The following is a 19,263-nucleotide window of genomic DNA, read 5'->3' as shown; positions in this document are numbered from 1 at the left end:
TCTGGTCGGTTGGGAGGAGATCCCAGATACTCCTAAGAAAGTAGTTCGAGGTAAGTATTCTGTGTTGGAACAAATCTATTTTTTGGTGAGATGGCCATGTCGTCTTGATGGACCCACCCTCCTTTTCTAAGAAAAGGATTATATAACAATCCCCTACCGAAACTACTATATCTGTAGCACCATGCTCAATTGCTACAAGGAATGAGCGGCCATTTTGGGCCCTGTAATAGTAAGAGAAAAAGGGTAACCTTGATAATGGCTCCCCTTCAATTTCTCCACTCTTCCCCCTCAGAGCAAAAACTCTATTCGGGGTGAAGATTGCCATGTATCGCATCAAGATATATGTCCCCTAATATTATGTGATATCCTTGAGAAAAATTTTAAGGATACTCGCGCCAGGAGTTAGAATTTTCTGGGAGTATCACTGTAGCCAAATATCCCTTAGAAAGCTGCCAATAGGAAGCTTCCATTAGGACGACATGGCCATCTCACCCAAAAATAGATTTTTCGCTTTGCTTCAAAATCTGTTTAGCCTGCATTTCTGTCGGAACTCTGACCAGAAAATTATACTAGGTAATGTATGATCATGTATACGTTAGTCATTAATTGCTTTTCTATTTGTAAATTCTACATAATTACATATCAAGTACACTAGACTAATCTCAGTAACTTTCATACGGATTCTTAATGTACAACATATCATATATTCCACAACGGTAGATTTCTTCATATTTGAAATGGACTAAATAAAAAAATGTTTCCTGAATTGTTGACTTTTAATATGAAACTACATTCTCTCTCCCATTTTTTTGTGAATTGTAACTTATAATTATCATTAATATTCTCTTTTAATAGTTTAAGCAAACTATACAACTTCTTAACTTTCATAAGGTGTGAAAATCCTCAATTCAAATAGGGTTGGCCTAGTTGTACCTTTCCCAATTTTTTTTTTTTACTCATTTACAAAGGCGTGTACTGCTCTATACCCACACATAATTTATATAAAAAATGTCAGTCCATATGTTAACATTAATCTTGAGGCCTTTAAAAAAAAAACTACATTAAGAAAATTCTTCAATTTAATAAATTTACAAACAAACAATGAGGAACCAAACAGATCCCATTTCAAAGTTATACAACATTTATAAAATAGTACTTAATATCTTAATTGCATTGATGAAGACGTGTCTGCATGATACAATAGTCGTGAAAAAGATAACCTCTCTTATATACAATAATCTTACATATGATCTTGTCTCATGACAGACACAGGGAAAAGCTAAAATTACTCAAACCTTATTCACCATTTAATGCTTGAGGTAGCTAGATAATTATAACTACACTATAGAGTTTGAACTTTACTATTACAGTACAAAACCTCTTGTAAAACTATATGACAAAGCTTTACCTACCAATTAAAAACTGTACCTGAAAGCAGAAAATTATGTAAGGTTTTTCAGAGCTTTCTAGAGAGGCAACAGGGCATAAGAATTACTTGTAGAATTTCTTGGATGGATCAGCAGCATGGTCTAGCAACAACTGACATGGAGTAAAGGAAATGCCATAGGCCGATTCATACTGCTTCATCTTGGCTACTAACTTGTCTGCTCCATATGAGTCGACAAACCTAAATGGTCCCCCAGTGAATGGAGGAAATCCTAAGCCAAATACAGCACCAATATCTCCTTCCAACTGTGGACAAAATTAAAAATTATTTTAATGTACACCTTCAGCCTTTGGTCAATAGTTTAAAAGTACAAAGACATATTCCTTTATGTACTTGAGAGAGAAGCTATTTAGACGTAAGCCCTTATTACTACATCAACAAACGTACTGTTCGCTAAACAAGGACCAAAAGATGGGCAACAATTGCCACCTTTCACATGACAGCGAAAAGGAGATAACTTCCAGCAATAAGCCCATCGTAAGGATAAGAGTTTACATATTTTCCTTTTTCCATGTATGTATACAAAGATGTGTCTACCATAAAAAGTAATTTGTTCCTACACAAATACAAACCATCGTTCTTTACCTAGGAGAATAGATAATAGTCAAGCTGGAACACGACAGCTAGACTGTTAGTTTGGTAGCAGTGAGGCAGCAGCCCCCTCTCAGTCCCCATTAGCTCCCTGACAACTCGCTTAGATTTCAGCCATCAGTGAGTGCACATGTTCCCACTGACAAACTTTTTAGGCAGATTTTATAGTGATACGTGAAAATTTCCAAGGAAATTGTATTTTTCCTAACATACTTACCACGGAGCAATATTAAAGGAGAACCCCTGAGCTTGCTAGCTCCCCGACCAGAATTATTCCCCACAACAGGCCTATACCCCTCAATCCCCTCTCCACGTGGGCAACCCTGACCTTCCTTGTTTTCCAAGGATGCCATGAGAGAACGCCTCAGGCAACCTTCTAAGGTCAAGAATCCCCATTCTACTCCTCATCCAAGGAAAAGACTCCTATCAATACAGTTGTCTACCATGGAGAAGGATAAAAGGGCAGTAAAACAATTGGACTGTGGTATGTTAGGAAAAATACAATTTTCTTAAAAATTGAAATTTGTTCCCACACGAACTTACCACGGACAAATGTTATAGGAGACTCAGAATTAGGAAGCGGGGAAGGGACCCCCGAAGGAGAGGTGATGAGGGTTACAGAGATGGGCAAGGCCTGTTAGGGAAAAGCACTACAATTAAGGTAAATCAAACAACAGGGTTAGTCACAGGAAAACTCCCCAAGATATCATCATCTTCCTTCTTGGAGCAGTCCATGATAGGTAGTGGGTATAAGGATTCGAGACACTACCCCTCGCCATTCCACATGGATTGTGTCATGTGCAGGTCACCCTTAGATTCTCTGTTGTCTCGTACACATGCCTGCTCTCAACACCTGGCCGACTTCCATGTTTCTTTCAAAGGCCAACAAGGTGCCAATACCCCTGATATCATGCGGTTTGGTGGACCTGGGGAAGGGTTCACCCTTCCCCTAGTACTTCCTGCGGATCATCTCTCGACAAGAGATAAGTGTTCTTCGTAACCGCCCTTTTCACCTTCCCCATAGTCACAAACAGGCATTGGCGGTCCTGGAGAGGTATTTCCCCACCGCTCTCACCGAGCACAATGGCAGGTCCTACGCGTCATTTGTCCTGGGGATGTCGGGGATGGAAAAATTGTCAAACCGCGCAACTGTTAGTACTGCTGGATTCTGCGTCTTCGCCACACAGGAGGGGATGAACTTGAAAACCAGCTTCTTCCATCTGTGAGAGTGGGAGACATCCGCTTTGAGGCAGTGGAGCTCACCTATCCTCTTAGACTATGCCAGGGCGAGGAGGAACACAGTCTTCCGGGTGAGATCCCTGTCCATAATTGTCGCAGGGGCTCAAAGGGAGGTTTATTCAGAGCGCTAAGTACCTTAAAGATGTCCCACGTGGGTGCCTTGAAAGGTCTGGGTGGACACGCTTGCTCGAATCCTTTTATCAGCATTGAGAGTCGCTTGGAGGCGCCTAGGGTTGACCCCCTGAGGAAGAAGACCTACCAAGGGCTGCCTGGAAACCCTTCACTACCAGAACTGACATACCCTGATTGAGGCATAGGTGGACAAAGAAGTCCGCAATGATTGGGATTGAAGAGTTGAGGGGCCTTACGCCCTCCTTGGTGAACCATTTACCAAAGGTCGCCCACTTCGCCTGATATATGGCCCTCGAAGATTGTCTGAGGTCATCTGAGCGGCTGTACTTTTCGAGTACCCCTCCCTTCTTAGCAAACGCTGTATAGTCTCCACGTGTGAAGGGAGAGGTTTGTCTCAGAGGCAGGGGCCACGGTAGTTTCACCGCCAAGTCCATTAGATCCAAGAACCACTCTTTTGGGCCACCAGCGTCATCTTAGCTTAACTTGCTCCTCGAAGACGGTTGATGGTATAACATAGAAGGCTGAAGGGGGGGAAAAGTTTTCTGACATCTTGACATAGAATAAAAAATTCTCTCGTATATTATATTTCGTTTCGGAATGACGTCTACTCCGTAAACTATACCTTAGAACAATACTGTACGGTAAGCTTACTGCGTCCAGTACGTAGTGTAAATGTGCAAATGTACTTAACACTATACATATTACCTGTTGTAGAAACCAAATTAAAACAATATTAGGCAGTATTTACAGTGTTAATCATAAGCTCAGGCACCCGCTCGTGGAAGGGGGGCAGTCACTTTTCAGGTTAGGCGTTGGCCCACCCTAGTGTAGTATTTATCCACGAAAATTCGCTTATCACACCTGTGCCTGTAACCCAACTATCGCGAATAACAAGGTTTGACTGTACTGGAATCTGGGTAACGGCATCCTTGAGGTCCAGTGATAACAAAAATTCCCATTTCCAGATAACTGCCAGAAAAGTCCTGGCCGTTTCTATCCTGAAAGCGGTCTTGGCTATGAATAGGTTGAGGGCCGAGGGGTCGAGTACTTGGCGCCACCTACCCAAGGCGTTCTCTATCATGAACAGGCGGCTGAAGAATTCCAGTAGTTCGGGCGCCACAGATTGGACGGCCCCTTTCCTGAGCAGGTGCTGAATTTTCCCTTCTAAGGTTCTCCAACGTGTTTCCTCCTTGGGGTGGAGGGAAACGGCCTCAAGCCCCGACATCAAAGGCGGAGGAAATTCTCGAAAGGGGATCCGGTAGCCATCCTTCAAGACCTTTACTGTCCACAGGTCCGCTCCTTATTCCATCCAATTTCTCCACCTTGCATAGAGGATCACCCTACCCCCAGAGGGTACAGGGGAGAGGGGCCTCGTACCCTATCTTCTCTTGAAGAAGCGCCCACTACGGGCCCCACGGCCAGCTGGGGATCTGTCCTGATGGGTGATCAGGGGCGTCTTCTGTCCTCCTGAGAGGGGCTGTGTAGAGGGGCCCCAGGGAGAGGCAGACGGCACTTGACTCTGCCCTAGCCGGTACTGGGGACACCGCGACAACGATGATGCCACGTGAAGCATCATGTCGTGGCTCTCTCTCCTCCATTCGTCCAGCGCCTCTTCCATCTGCTCCTCTGGAAAGAGCGACTCCCCAACGATTGGGGGTGTTTCCGAGCGCTCTTAACTCCCTACCCGAAAGTTTCTTGGGCATTCTGTGGAGGGCAACCTCCCTCCTCCGCAGTGCCCAGTTTGAGGCCGAAGTGTAAGACTGACCCGCCAAGGTGGAGATAGCCATCGACCCAGAGGCTGCGAATTTGACGAACTGGTCCTTCGCCGTTCCGTTCCTGACATTGTCGTCCAGGGCAAAGGATAAGAGGGCTGTGGAGCAGAGAGCAGAGATCCCTGTGGCCCAAGCGGCTGCTTCCATGGCTGTTGCCTCCTGCCCCGTGAAGCCAACGGCCCCTCTGGATAATTTCTCCTCTGTGAAACCCGGAGCTCGGGATGCCAGGTTTTCTTCCGAGGCTCGGTGTCTTTGACAGTCCCCCTCCAGAGTGTAGAAGCACCTGTGCTTCACCTCTGGGAAGGTCACGAGCTTCATTAAATTACCGGACCTGTGTGGTCCTCTTGGTTACGATGTGGCAGAGGTAATCTTCTGCAACCTCTGCCCGATATCCTGGGAGATATGCAGAGCCAAGGAGGCCCTCGCCTCCCTTAGGGCTCTGATTGGGCTTCCCAGGCCGGTGGAGTGGTGCTGTGCTTGAGCCGGAGAGGTCTCTAGGAGGTCGTTGAGCTTCTATGAGGCCAAGGACCCTTTAGAAGGACAATACTTCCTTGACCACCTCGTCCTCTGGGTGATCCCTTGACCCCTCCTTCAAAGCCCACTCTCCAGTATCGAGAGTTCCACTAGGAGTTCCCTCCCATGGGGCTGGCGAATGATCACCTCGGTTCTTCTGACGAAGGGGCCCTCTGCCGCTGGGGCGGGACATGGAGCCGTAAGACAGAGGCCTAGAGGAATTATGTACCCTCTTACAGTTCTGTCTCCTCTCGACACGCTCAGTCTTCAGCGGCAGGAAGCGGGGAAGAAGCGACCTGTTCTTAGATTTCTTCTTCTTTGTGGACATCCTGGCCCACTGAGCATCGTTCCAGCCCATACACTCCTCAAACGTGTCGCTCGGAGAACACATGACGACCCCGGCAAGAAGTACACAAAACCTAAGGATCAACCAAATCATGTGAAAGGAAAGTTGCACACAACTTCCCGTTAACACCTGGGCAACGACACTGCACACGCACAGATTCCATACATAGTGAACTCAGGTGAACACAAAGCAACACAGGGAAAAACGAGTGATCGCGAGAGAAGCTAGCAGTCAACCTCACATGTTGACGACCAGGAGTAGAATGGGGATTCTCAACCTATGTAGTTCGCCTGAGGCGTCCTCTCAGTGCATGCTGGGAAAACAAGTGAGGTCAGGGTCGTGCATATGGAGAAGGGGTTGGGAGGTATAGACATGTTGGGGGGGGGGATTTCTGGTCGGGGAGTTAGCAAGCTCAGGGCTTCTTCTCTAACATTAGTCTGTGGTAAGTTTGTGTGGGAACAACTTTCTTTTTCCATCTTGTTTGTGTGAGCGTTTGTTGCTTTCATCACGTCTCCGATTGAGGTTATGCCTAGGCATGCCACTGACGCCCTGCAGTACTTCCATGAACAACTTGGGAGACCCTCATTGGTTATGCCAGTCGACTTAGGACAAATGTAGGGTACGCCTGAGACAAGGAGAGGGACTGGAAGACTGCCCCCTAAGGCAGCTCCATCAAAGGATCCAAGACTGTAGATTTGTTAGATCCCAACCCAGAGAAAGTAAACAACAGCCAGTCCTATTTCCTTCCAGCCTCCTGTGGAAGAAAAGCCACTATCACCAGGAAGACCAGATTCCATTAGAGATGTAAGCCATTTTTGACATGGAAGACTGCCTCCACAGCTGACAGGACCGGAACCACCAGATGCAGAAATAGGTCGAGGTGTGTCAGGAAAGTCAAAATCCTTGGGGAAGCCTTGTCTCCTCCTCTGAAGTGCAGGAGGGCTGCCATCAGCCTCCTTTGTTGCACCTACTTCCAGTGGTAGAGATGTATGAATTTGCCTTGGACAGTCTTGGTTAAGGTTAAAGCCCAGGTCACCAGAGACAAGGACTCCTAAGGGAAGGGAGACCCTCCTGTTTGATCCCAGCCACCTTCAATAACATGCAGAAAAAACATTACAGGACTTTATGGGTTCTTCCTTCCCCTCTCCCACTGGACCCTGCAGTCGGCACAATTCCAGACTATTCATCACAAAGTTTGTCAACTGTTCAGGTATCTTTCTCGGCAGCCAAGGTGTCTGGCAAGGAAGCTGCCAGAAGACAAACAACCCTGGAAAGAAGCAGGCGCTCGAGGACACTGTACTGATAGAAGCCAGGGCAGTTAAGTTCCATGCACCCGGTGGCCAACCAAATGGGTGCTAAACGTCCGGGATGTCACAACGCCTAGGTTTTATAAACGCATCAGTTAGCGAAAAATATTGAACCTGTGGAACTCTTCCCTAGACAAACCTTTACTTTTCTCCCAGCAGAGGTGGGAGCGCTATGGACAAACGGAGTTAGGGGATGCAAGACTCCATTATACAGTGGGTGTGTCCGTTCGCTTCCCCCAGTATCCTCTGCAACTTGGGCAAAGAATTGTAAGGATCTGACACCCTTCTTGACATGAAAGTGCCGCAACTACAGCTTGACACTTTTGGCCACGTGCACGTCTGGTATTCCTCACCAACAACACACATGCAAACCCAAAAAGAAAAAAAAAAAAAAAAAAAAAAAGGAAAAATTTTATTTTCAGCCAGTTCTTCAGAGAGGAGGTGAGAAAGTCAGCTCTTAACCACAGCTAAAATCAAAGTGGTTTGTCAATGAACAAGCAGGAATGGGGGGGGGGGTGCTTCCCCACTACCAATTGGTAACTACCCCAGTTGTTTACACCTCGGAAAGTTTTTAACAACCGTATAATCCAGCTTCGCTGATATCTCTATGTAAAGCATACACACACACACACACACACAGATTAGTGTATATATGTATATATACAAGTCTTAACATTAATAGTGGTTCAATAAAATTCCCCAGCTAAAGTTAAAAATCCACAAACCATAATCCCTCATACTGTACAGCTAAGGTAAACTTAGTATTCATAGTTATAAAACATCATACACAGGAGAGTATTCCAAATATATAAATAAATACAGAACAGGCTTTGGTAGAAAACACTAAGAGCTGTTATTACACAAGGACTTGTATGATCACTTATATAACTGTATTAGTCACAACTTATTTTCACCTCATCTATAACTTAAAATGTGTTATATTTACCACACTTTGCATATAAGACAACCTTTAGATAAGACGAGATTGAAAAGTAGAGCAAATTTTAATGAACTTAGGTCTTATCTGTTGTATAAGACAACTGGTGAATTACAAAACCATTAGTTTATAGGCTAGCTTTTGCTGTATGTTTAGGTATCCAAAATACATTATAGCCTATTTTATATCATTCTTTTTGTAAACGCCGCCAATAACAGAAACTGTTCTTATGGTTATGTTTCATTGCCAATCATAACAAACAAAGTACTGTAATGCATTTACACATCTGTGTATAGGTTATAGCTTTTACAGATACAAATATCTTGACAAGTATTGGTTATGTAATGTTGTTAGCACTAATGCTGATTTACTTACTTTATCCTTACAAATTAAAAATAGAAACCATTGTTTAGTTTACATTTCATCACCGATCATACTGAACAAAAGAACGCATTTACACATACAAGTGATAACTAATGGTACAGAGAGCTTTCAGTATAGATGATAATGTCATTACAAATATTTGAATTACTGAATAAGCATCACATAACAGGAAAACTATTTTGTTTGTGTTTAGTCAACAATAACAACCTACCTCTAATGACAGTATGATAATTTTACAGCCTTAAGATTGTTTTAAACTACAGTATTACTAGCTATAATTGTACATTCCATTTCCAAATATTGTTCTTTACTTCAGTTTTAAGTCGGTTTAATTTCTGGAATATTTTCTCAAATAGAATATTTATCAAATTTATGCAAATAATATACAAGGTCCTTTATTACTGGTTATCATACTGAGGCCTACCAATAAACATAACTTGGAATTCATGGTGTAATTTTCATATTGCTAATATAAGACAACCAATTTTCAAAGGTGAATTTTGGGATTTTAAGGTTGTCTTAAGTGTGAAAATATAGGGTAAGTATTATTATATAAAATGCTTTTTTTGTCTTTCAAATAGAGTTCATCCACTCTATAATTCATCAAGTAACATAACACCATACTCTTTCATATGAGGGAAGAGTAAGTTGAGACTGATACAATTATATAATAGAACAAAAGACCTTGTGTAACACCATAGTGATCTTGTCCTTTCTATCATGGCTGGTTCTGTATTTCCTACATAATTGTGAATAAATACTTCACATAGTTTCATGAAATTCCTGATGGCCATAAATGTTTAGTGTGTTTAAAAATCAACTTACTGGACTATTCAGAATACCATCTTGCAAACAGTAAATAGCTTCATTCACGAACTTGGATGCAACACGAAGCTGTATATCTTCATCACCAAGTGGTCCCTGAAAAACATAATCATTTGAGCACGATATAAAAACATTCTGTACACAAACCATTGCATGTAACATTGGCATAGAAAACAACAAAAGGGAACCTTAAGAATATTATAATACCATATTGATTTCTGCATAACACTAGAAGTTTTATTAATAAGAATGAAAAAGTTTAGGCATTGGGAACTGGCTTGTGAAATTATGCTTGATTACTTTTTGCAGCCCATTCATATGCATCCTACTAGATAATTATCATTTAAGAATCTTCTCTGTATTACTTGGGATAAACATATGAATAACAAGAGTAATCAGAGATTTCTGACCTCCGACAAAGGTTAATGAAGTTGTCCATGGCTTAAGATCTATCTGTGGTTACAATTTTGTCAAATCCCTTCAATTTGTTTTGCCGTTATCTTTAAAACAGCAGAAAATACAAATCTGGATCTGGATCATCTCTAAAATATAATGGGGTCATCCATGTCCCAAGATCTATCTGTGATGAAAATATTCAAAATCCATGAAGTAGTTTTGATATAATCCTGTCCACAGACAGACAAAAATAAAGACAAATTTATGACCACCTTGGCAGGTCAAGATACAAATTCGGATCTGGAACCGGATCTCCAAAAGTTAATGGAGCCATCCATGGGCTAAGATTTATCTGTGGTGGAAATTTTGTTAAATCTGTCAATTTGTTTTGACTTTTTCTTTAAAATTGCAAATCCAGATCTGCTTCATTTACATAATTCAACGGGGATATTCCATTACCTAAGATCTATATGTGATGAAAATTTTGTCAAAATCCATCGAGAAGTTTTGACAATGCTGTCCACAGACAGACAAACACAGACAAATAAATAAATAAGCCAACTATTTTATAACCCCCTTTGCTTAGTAATAACGGCTAGTGACTGAAAAACTTATCTGAATAAACAAATCAAACTTTTCTTACCAATGGGGTTTTTGAAAATTTCTTCATTATTTCTGTAGCCTTTTCATTAATAGGTCGATCCTTTACCCCTGCTTCGTACACAAAGATGCCCTTTCCAGATTTTCGACCTAAAATGAGATTTGTTAAAAAGTCTGAAGCTTTTTCTAATGCAGGAAGATTAATAAATAGCAATGTAATATAAATATTGCACATAACTACACAATTATAGACCTAAAACTACAATATACACTAATTATATTGAACAGTATACAAGAACAGAAGAAAGTCAGGAGGCTGACAGAAGCAAAGATAATGATACAGGAAAAAAGGAATAAGAAACTCAAGTGAAAAGACCAAATCTTAATGATAAAATCTTTTTCTATAATCGCCTGACATTCATATAATTTCTTCTTCAGAAGGTCAATTTATCAACATTTACCTTCAAAACTTATTGAATTTTTTTCCTTTCAAAGATACATGCCCTTAGTAATGAAACAGCCTAGCAGTTAATAGCAACAGTAATCTGTTACCATGAGGCAAATGAGCAGATACTGGTACCACCCTTCTAGAATGTATTCATGATGAGGAGGGAAAACCTTAGTAAGGATTACTGTATTTTGGGTTTTAATAGCTATGGTTTACTGTACATGAACTTATTGGTTCCTAAATAAAGAAAAATATATAAAATGTGAGGGGGGGAACCTTAGTAAGGATTATTTTTGCTTTTAATAGCTATGAGTTACAGTACACGAACTTATTGGTTCCTAAATAAACAAAAAGATATAAAAGGTGAGGGGGGGAACAAGGATTAATTTTGCTTTTAATAGCTATGAGTTACAGTACATGAACTTATTGGTTCCTAAATAAACAAAAAGATATAAAAGGTGAGGGGGGGGGGAACCTTAGTAAGGATTAATTTTGCTTTTAATAGCTATGGGTTACAGTACATGAACTTATTGGTTCCTAAATAAACAAAAAGATATAAAATATAAAGGAGAGAGACAATACAGCACAAGAAAAAGGAACATGTCTAGTGGAGTTATCCTATAGATAAAAACAAATTGTTTACTTAAAAGGTGGGAGCATGGCTAAGGCACCCAAAACCCCAAGTAAGGGAGACTTTTTTTTTTTCTGGTTTAATTATTCTTGCAATAAGAAAAGAAAAACTTGGGTAATAAGCCTGATACGGTTAAATGAATCTCTAAATATTTAACTAATACATGATTAGAAAAATTTTATATAACATAAACAAGAGAACACAAACTTACCAAGAAATCCTGCATCAACAAGACCTTTAAGAATACTGATATCGGCATTTCCAAATCGTTCGCCAAATGCTTTGCCAAGGTCCTCACCAACATGCATAGCAACATCCAAGCCTGTAAGCATAGGCAGGAATATGTTAGATGTATGGTATACTGCACTACACAGTTGAAAAATACAATGAAAATAACAGTGCACATCATCATTGAAGTTTTGTTTCACACTATTATGGAATGTATTACTGATAAATATAACTGTGTTGTTAGGATTAAATTTGATTATATTATGGTGCCAAATAATATTAGTAAATATACTTTTTGGCCCACTTACCGACTTCATCTGCCAAAGTTGCATGTCCAACTGGCCATCCAAAGGCTTTAGATAGCTTATCCATTCTCTTGGGATCAACACCTTCTTGGAATAAAGTTACACATTCTGATAACATGGGTGCTAGAATTCGAGTAGTGTAAAATCCAGGTCCATCTTTAACCACAATTACAACCTGCAAAGGCAATTAATTTTCTTTACGATATCAACATGAATATGTATAATGAAAGTATTAAAGAAAAAATAAAGTATAAAATTTCAAGACATGCTTCAAATACTTAATAAATATTTTCAAGGCTACTCAAAACAAATACACAAGCTAACACAACCTTTTTGCATGGAAAACACTATACATGACAACATCGCAGGAACTTTCCAGACTACTTTGTTCCTGCGCGAAAAGAAACACTCGTTTATAAGGCTTTACTCATAAGAATTATTGGGATGCTTGAAACATTGCACGGTTATCAACTGCCCACCTACACTGTGGGCGAGTACACCAGCCTCAGTGCTGCTGGTTGACTTTTTCTGGTTACTGCTCTGCATGTGCTTGTGTATTATGGATGGTACATAAGATGGTAGAGATATGTGTACTTGGCCCCCGGCCTTGAAGGATGCCCTTGTGAAACCTTCATGAACTTGGTCGAGGGGGATCCACATTCTGTGTGTTCGAGTTGCTCTTTTTCTTCAACAAGATTTTTGAAGAGAGTGGCCACTCTCCCAGAGGGAGAAGTATGGTGCTTGTCGTAAGGATAAGACTAAGAGACCAGACTTCTGCTTCTTCCTCTCAAGAGAGCATTAAGCTCATTTTACAATGAATCTCTCTCACTACGGTCCTTCTTCATTGGAGTTTACCAAAACTCTGTTAAGGATGGTGGTCATAATTGCCATAATATTGACTTCATTGATGTTTTATTACCATGGGGGGCCATGGTGCAACCAACACTAGAATCTGTACAGGAGACATTGGTACCAGACTATGTGAGTGGTATAAGATCCTCATCTCCCCCAAAAGTTATGTTCAGTGGGGAACAACCTTTTATTTTGGATATTATTGACCAAGGAGATTTCCCCCATTTACAGGCATATCCCATCAGGATTTTGAAAGTACCCCCTTGGTCACCACCAAGGCCACCTAGTCACATGGGCAGAGGATAATGCCATTTCTCCTCATAGAAAGGCTCCTCTCTTGGAGGGCTTGTATTACTCGCCTGCCAGCTCGCATAGCAACTCTAGCCTTCTTACACAGAGGAACCAAGACAAATTTCTCTTCAAAGAAGGGATCTACAAATTCCCCTAAGAACATACAAATTTCTTTATCAGATAGCATTCAGACGTCTACTATCACGTATTCATATTCAAATTTACGGGCGAGGCTGTGTTACCAAAGTGCAAACATTAATGTAGCTTTACAAAAAACAGGTCCAGAACCCCAAAAGCTATCAAGGTTTCAACACACTTCCAGTTGAACGCGCTACCATGCCTTACACATTTGCTCTGATGCACCACCTGAACTTGCCGCCATTTCCCCAAGCGTAGTAGATGAGCAAGTGGTCACCATCTCCTGAACCTGGCCTGGCACAGAAACTAACTACAACAGTGTATCTTCCTCCAAATGGAACAAATATGCCACTACAAAACTTATTCCTAGGCCTGTGAAGACAGCCTGTAAACAAGATTTGTTCCAATTTCAGAATGTTCAATGGAAGAAGGTTGCAAAACCACACTTACATTTTCTTGGAGTGGCTCTGCCTTCAACGTAGAGATCAACCGCCTCTTTAAAAAAGCAGGCTGACTCTCCTCTCTATAACACTGCCTGATATACTCATTCCTGATGGGACACACCTGACAGGTCCTCTTCATTGCAGATGTCCAGCTCTGATAGAATCTGTTGCTCAGACATAACCTGAATGAAATTCTTTAACAAAGCAAGATTACAGCTTGCCACATTCAGTTTCAGGTCTCTCAGCTCATCACTTAAATCCAACGTGGGACCAGGAGGATGTTCCAAGTTACAAATTTCAGACCTATTCCTACACAGGAATCTGGACCTACATCTACTATTGTCATCAACAATTCCTCTAACCTAACCCCAGAAGTTACCACTGACAATGCCAAGGTAACCACATTGTTAGTACCAGCCTCTTCACATTTCATGAAAATCACGAACCTTATCAGACACCTCGACGGCCTTAGTGACCCCCCTCACGCCCAAGTGACCAACAGGCGAACCACTATTAATAGAGTATTCTCAGAGACCCAGAACATTTGCCACAGATTTTATGTCTTTCAAATCAAGCAAGAGACACTACCTTTTCAAAAAAACAGGTTTCAGCAGCCAAAAAATCTTACAAGCTCTAGCAGATAGTATTTCCATGCTATAGAAGTTTCCCCACAGGGAGACAGTCTGATGGAGCAAGAATTCCAAGGCCTTAGCCCCAGACCTTGACAGTTCCTCGAACTGTCTGACTAAGTTAGGATTCTTAATATTTTCTATGATAGCAAAGTGTGACACTGCTCCTGACTGGAGGTCCAGCCAGGAGCAGACCTGAATAGCTGACATGGCTGCTACCTACATATTTTGCACCTCAGATGCTAAAAAGGTGGAAAGGGAGTTCACTAACATATCACTAAACACACCCAGAATAAGGGCAGCAACATCAGGACCAATAGGTAAAAGGCTTGGATGTGCTTTTGAATCTACTGTATATAAAACTTTCTCAAATTTGTATGATTTATTAGATCTTAACGAATTCTCGGCAGCCAAGACCTGATCATGAAATAGGTCACGAATATCGCAAGCTTGATTCGACAATAACACGTTCTGTGATATCAGTGTATATGCTCGTGGATACACTAATACGTGTAGTTGAAACACGTGGAGCCAAAATGTTTGTTGATAGTTATAACTTTCACCTTCCGAAATCACTCTTGAGAAGGGGGATGCTGCATTCATACTCTGACTAATCTACCAAAGCTATACAGTAAATTAGAGTTTGTTGTTGACAAATCTGTGGATGTCCTAACAACATCTGAAAAACATAATGGTGAATTCTTGAACAAAACCAAAGAATTTTTCTGTGGAAGAAAATGATGCCACGGTCCCCTTGTTGTACGAGACAAGCCTTACTTGTGTATGAGTCGGGGAAAAGTAAGCTGTTTCCAAGAGGACTGCCTCCATACTGGGGTATATGGCATTCTCATTTGGGTGAATGATGTACTGTATGAGGTGAAATCTTGAGCACTTTTACTGGCAAATCCTCCTAGAGTGATAAATCACCTTTGACTCTGAAAATCTAAAACAAAAGCACGATTACCAACACTGAGCACACTTGTGGGTGGCGGTAGGAATCTGCTCAGAATGGTATAACCTGGAACTAAATATATTGGAACAGAGTAAAGCAGTCTGTGATAGGGGCGAAACCAAAGGATCAGTATCAGGTAGCAACTAATGTTCGCTATGACCCAAGGGTGATGAAATATTAACAAAAGTTTCACCAATTTGAAATTTATGGATATTAAGGCTGCAATCCTCAGTTACCAGTGTCACAGTTGGGCCCGGTAAGAGGATCAAAGTGAGAGAGTGTGCGTCGCATGAAGCTTGAGCTTGTTGTTCCCAACAGAAGATGATGTGGAGGGGGACTATCCTTCTTTGCTCTTTTCTTGCAACGTGCACAACACTTCTCCCACTGAGAGGGCGGCCACTCTGCTAATTTCAAAAAGTGAATCAAATGAACACTGCTTACTATAGCAGTTCAGGCATTAGGAGTATGAATCAACCTCGACCAGGCTCATGAAAATTCCATGTAGGCTGCCTTCAAGGCCTGGGCAAGTCTGCATACTACCTAAAAAAAAAAAAAACATTTCACAAATCACACTCAAAGAATGCACTGAAAAGGTAAATAAATCCAACATGGAGTAATGATCGCTGTGTAGATGATCAGTCCGGGACGGCGACCATAAGTAGAGTAACTCAACCTTTTAGGAGGCATGAGCGCTACCCAGCCATGGAGTTGCCTGGTAACCATCATTACAGACATTTTGCAGACAGACAATTGGCTGACAGGACAATTGAAAAACCATGAAAAAAAAAAAGACAAAAACATATGCTTTCTAAAGTAAAAATGAAAACTTCCATAGAAAGAACTTTTGAATAAATTTGCTTTCTTTAAAAATGGAGTTTTTATGATAAAACAAAGTTTTATGAATACTTACCTGGCAGTTATATATACATAGCTAATAATCTCTATTTCGGCAGAATTTTTCTAAACGTGGCAACTGCCTTGTGGTGGTTGGGTGGTAACACCCGTTAAAGGGTGGTAGGAGGAATCATTCCCGTTTTCTGTTCTCCTGAGGGGAGGTGGGTGGGCCTTCGAATGTATATATAACTGCCAGGTAAGTATTCATAAAACTTTGTTTTATCATAAAAACTCCATTTTTATGAATAGAACTTACCTGGCAGTTATATATACATAGCTGATTAACACACTTGGAGGAGGGTGATAGACAGTAAACATCGTTGGGGAAACAACCAAAAAAGCTGTAGGATAAATAAACACCTTGATTCCTTACCTGCTAAGGTAGCTGACTTCAAAGGTTCCTGCCTTTTGAGTCGCTTTCCCTTAGGAGTGTCAGCCAGGATGTGACCTGCAGTGCTGAAAACACTCAATCGAGTCTGTCAACGGGGTGAGACCAACAATCTGACTAGACTTCAGGACTAACTATTGCCCAAAATAAAAACTGCAACCTTACCAAACCGACCACCTAACATTTGCAAAGTAGATAAAAATTATCTAACTAGACTGAGGTGACTGTACACCAGTCAAAGTCCTCAGACAACCAATAAAAAACACCAACCTACGCACAAGTATACAAAACTAAGGTTGAGGGGAGGTAGTAACTCCTTTGCCTAATACAGAAGCCGTAGCTACGTATGGGCCCAAGGTATAGCATTTCTCATAATCCACTCTCACCTCTCTGAGGTAATGAGAGGCGAACACAGAGTTGCTCCTCCAGAATGTCGCATCCATAATTTGACGGAGCGACATGTTCTTGCGGTAAGCAAGCGAGGTCGCAATGGCTCTCACTTCGTGAGCTTGCACTTTTAAAAGTCCGAAGTGTTCCTCCTCACACAAGAGATGCGCTTCTCTTATCACTTCCCTCAGGAAAAAGGACAAAGCGTTCTTGGAAAGGGGCTTCTGAGGATCTTTCACAGAACACCACAGAGAGCTAGAAGAGCCTCTCACATTTTTCGTGCGAGACAAGTAGGTCTTGAGGGCTCGTACTGGACAGAGAAGTCTCTCTTGCTCTTGACCCACTAGGTTGGTCAAGTTAGGAACCTCAAAGGTCCTTGGCCAGGGCTTAGAAGGGTTCTCGTTCTTAGCGAGAAAGTCTAATCTTAAGGCACAAACTGACCCATTCAGATTGAAGCCTACCTGTTTTTCAATTGCATGGACTTCACTGACTCTTTTAGCTGTTGCTAAGGCCAAAAGAAAGAGGGTTTTCTTGGTAACCTCCCTAAGGGGAGCCTGTGAGATGGGCTCAAATCTCTTGGTGCACAGAAATTTAAGAACCACATCAAGGTTCCAAGAAGGGGGCTTTAACTGGGTCTACTTGGTCGTCTCAAAAGACTTCAAGAGGTCATGTAAGTCCTTATCGCGAGACAAGTCCAAGCCTCTATGCCGACAGACGGAAGAGAGCATACTTTTGTACCCCTTGATAGTGGACACAGCTAGCTTAGCGTCCTGCCTGAGGTACAACAAGAAATCCGCAATCTGGCTCACAGAGGTAGTGAATGAGGAAATCTTGTGCTTCCTACACCAAGCTCTAAAAGTCTCCCACTTGGACTGGTAGACCCTCTGCGAAGAGACCTTCCTCGCTCTGGCGATAGCTTTCGCAGCTTGCGCTGAAAAGCCTCTCGATAGTCTGAAGGCAGTCAGATTGAGAGCGAGGGGGTTTTGATGATATCTCTTGAAGTGGGGTTGTCTGAGCAGATTTGGACTTGCAGGGAGGCTTCTTGGAAAGTCCATCAACAAGTCCACCACCTCCGTGAACCATTCCCTCATCGGCCAGAACGGAGCTATCAGGATCATCCGTCCCGAATCGAGGAGAGCGAATTTCCTGACTACCAGATTGATGATCTTGAACGGGGGAAAAGCATAAGTGTCCATCCCCGTCCAATCCATCAAAAAGGCGTCTACTGCTATTGCCTCCTTGTCCGGAACTAGGGAGCAATAGATGGGGATCCTCTTGGATAAGTTGGAGGCGAAAAGATCGATGAGGGGTCTCCCCCACAGCCTCCAGAGACTCTGACAGACCTGTTGGTTGAGGGTCCATTCTGTGGGAAGGACCTGCCCTTTCCTGCTGAGCATGTCCGCCCTCACATTCTTCTGTCCCTGAACAAACCTCGTCAGCAGGTTTATCCTGTTCTCCTTCGCCCAAAGAAGGAGCTCTCTTGCTGTCTCGAACAGAGACAGAGAGTTTGTCCCTCCTTGCTTCCTGATGTAAGCAAGAGCTGTGGTGTTGTCTGAGTTGACCTCCACAATCTTCCCAGACACCAAGTCCTTGAAGGCCTTTAGCCCCAGAAAAATGGCCATCAGCTCCTTGTTGCTGATGTGCCATCCCAGCTGAATTCCTTCCCAATAGCCTGAGACCTCCTTGCTTCCTAGTGTTGCCCCCCAGCCTGACTCTGATGCGTCTGAAAACAACACTGGGTCTGGGTTCTTCTTGTGTAAGGAGATCCCTTCCCCTAACAAGGTTGGGTCCAGCCACCACTTCAGAAGATTCTTGACTTATGTTGGAATGGGGAAGGAAAAGGAGTCTTCTTGCATCTTTCTGTTCCACGTCTTCGAAAGAAAGTGCTGAAGAGGCCTTAGGTGGAGTCTCCCCAGAGAGACAAACTGTTCGAGGGAGGATAATCCCCCCAGCAAACTCATCCACTCCTTCGCTGTGCACCTCTTCTTGTCCAGGAAAGTTCTGACTTTTACGAGACACTTGGTCTGTCTTTCCTGAGAGGGAGAAGCCCGAAAAAGAACTGAATTCAGAACTATCCCCAAATAGAGAATAGTCTGATTCGGTCTGATCTGAGACTTCTCCCTGTTGATGACCAAGCCTAGATCTTGAGCCATCATAAAAGTCTTCCATAAATCCTCCAGACATTTCT

General features: G+C 42.2%; 1 protein-coding gene across 1 annotated transcript in view; it reads right to left on the bottom strand.

Moving 5' to 3' along the window:
- Nucleotides 1–1,065: 1,065 nt before the first annotated feature.
- The window catches only part of Mtpalpha (monolysocardiolipin acyltransferase Mtpalpha), a 50,592-nt gene continuing 32,394 nt past the window's right edge, over nt 1,066–19,263 (bottom strand). Inside the window, exons 4-8 of the mRNA XM_068347092.1 lie at nt 12,105–12,276; nt 11,780–11,890; nt 10,533–10,639; nt 9,494–9,589; nt 1,066–1,692 (exon numbers count right to left, since the gene is read on the bottom strand). Coding sequence (XP_068203193.1) covers nt 1,492–1,692; nt 9,494–9,589; nt 10,533–10,639; nt 11,780–11,890; nt 12,105–12,276 — 687 coding nt within the window. The 3' untranslated portion in view covers nt 1,066–1,491. The remainder of the gene's footprint in view (nt 1,693–9,493; nt 9,590–10,532; nt 10,640–11,779; nt 11,891–12,104; nt 12,277–19,263) is intronic.

This window comes from Palaemon carinicauda, chromosome 23 (assembly GCF_036898095.1).
Source record: "Palaemon carinicauda isolate YSFRI2023 chromosome 23, ASM3689809v2, whole genome shotgun sequence".
NCBI classification, from domain to species: Eukaryota; Metazoa; Arthropoda; class Malacostraca; order Decapoda; family Palaemonidae; genus Palaemon; species Palaemon carinicauda.
Note: the sequence above shows the minus strand (reverse complement) of the source record. Positions and strands in the feature narration are given on the sequence as shown.